Below are 722 nucleotides of genomic sequence, written 5' to 3'. Positions count from 1 at the left end.
TCTCACTAACTTCTACTGGAGGTCCTCTTCGTCGTCTTCTTCTTTCGATTCTCCTTGATGCGAATTCCTACCAGTAGCTATCTGTCCCATCTAAACCTTTCACACAGCATTCCCACTAGCACCAAAGTCTCTGATTTCATCACTTCCAGACAACACGGTGAGGTAGACAGTGTGTAGGAGGAGGCCGAAGCCACAGGATGCATTACCTTGTTGATTTTCTCCTTCGGGTGTGTGAGGAGGGCAGGGAAGTGGCTGAGGGCGTCACAGTTGAGCACCACCTGGGTCTGTTCATCTGTGCCAGTCACTATGTTCCCAACAGCCCTCAAGGCAGCAGTCTGGATGTGGAGAGGAAGAGTAAAATTGTTTAATCCTAAATAGAAAAATCAATCTCATCTCCAGTGTCCATGTCTGAAGTTTTATTGATCCAATCCCAAACATAAGCCGTGTCATGCCTGGTGTCTCTTCATACCTGAACTTTGACCTCCTGGTGACTGAGCAGAGGTACCAGATGAGGGACGATGCCGGAGTCGATCACCATTTGGATCTGCTCGTTGCCAGCGTCCGTCAGATAGGACAGAGCCCACACTGTGTCTACCAAGATCTGGAGGCGGCAAAGAAGGAAATGATAACAATGAATACATTCTCAACTTCTTAACACTTAAGATTGTGTGAGAATGGAGCTCTGCTAATAGTTAAGTGTTGCCTGCTTAAAAAAACTAGGG

At 47.1% G+C, this 722-nt stretch overlaps 1 protein-coding gene across 1 annotated transcript in view; it reads right to left on the bottom strand.

Moving 5' to 3' along the window:
• Positions 1-722, bottom strand: part of kpna4 (karyopherin alpha 4 (importin alpha 3)) — a 15,662-nt gene that overhangs the window by 5,128 nt on the left and 9,812 nt on the right. The window contains exons 11-12 of the mRNA XM_032511492.1: positions 470-601; positions 207-335 (exon numbers count right to left, since the gene is read on the bottom strand). Of these exons, the coding sequence (XP_032367383.1) occupies positions 207-335; positions 470-601 (261 nt within the window). The remainder of the gene's footprint in view (positions 1-206; positions 336-469; positions 602-722) is intronic.

The sequence above is a fragment of the Etheostoma spectabile genome, chromosome 3, assembly GCF_008692095.1.
Source record: "Etheostoma spectabile isolate EspeVRDwgs_2016 chromosome 3, UIUC_Espe_1.0, whole genome shotgun sequence".
In the NCBI taxonomy this organism is placed as follows: domain Eukaryota; kingdom Metazoa; phylum Chordata; class Actinopteri; order Perciformes; family Percidae; genus Etheostoma; species Etheostoma spectabile.
The sequence above is the reverse complement of the archived record's forward strand: the minus strand, read 5'-3'. Positions and strand labels throughout refer to the sequence as shown.